Here is a 311-nt window from a genome sequence, read left to right as displayed (position 1 = left end):
ATGCTAACGTAGGGAATTTTCGTACAAATCCATGATGTAAATATGGAACAGACAATACTTGTGTGCATTCCTATTTGTAAAAATCTGGAATTGTGATTTCCTTACACTGTATTAGTGTGCCAAATGAAATAAAATATAATTTGGGTTTTTTCAAAGTAGAAATAACAAAATAAGTTCAACATATAAACTTTTTTTTAGCTTTCCTGAATGGAGTTATTCCATATTATTATTATCGTTACTAGGTTCTGAAATAAAACATAATTCGAGTTTCTTTCAAAGTGGAAACAACTCATTAAGTTCAACATATAAAC

The 311-nt window shown here is 28.0% G+C and overlaps 1 protein-coding gene across 1 annotated transcript in view; it reads right to left on the bottom strand.

The window, feature by feature from the left end:
• LOC119587230 (translation initiation factor IF-2-like) overlaps positions 1-33 on the bottom strand; it is a 1,136-nt gene extending 1,103 nt beyond the window's left edge. Inside the window, exon 1 of the mRNA XM_037935986.1 lies at positions 26-33. Coding sequence (XP_037791914.1) covers positions 26-33 — 8 coding nt within the window. The remainder of the gene's footprint in view (positions 1-25) is intronic.
• Positions 34-311: the final 278 nt, after the last annotated feature.

This window comes from Penaeus monodon, chromosome 22 (assembly GCF_015228065.2).
Source record: "Penaeus monodon isolate SGIC_2016 chromosome 22, NSTDA_Pmon_1, whole genome shotgun sequence".
In the NCBI taxonomy this organism is placed as follows: Eukaryota; Metazoa; Arthropoda; class Malacostraca; order Decapoda; family Penaeidae; genus Penaeus; species Penaeus monodon.
This window is presented reverse-complemented; position numbering and strand designations above follow the sequence as displayed.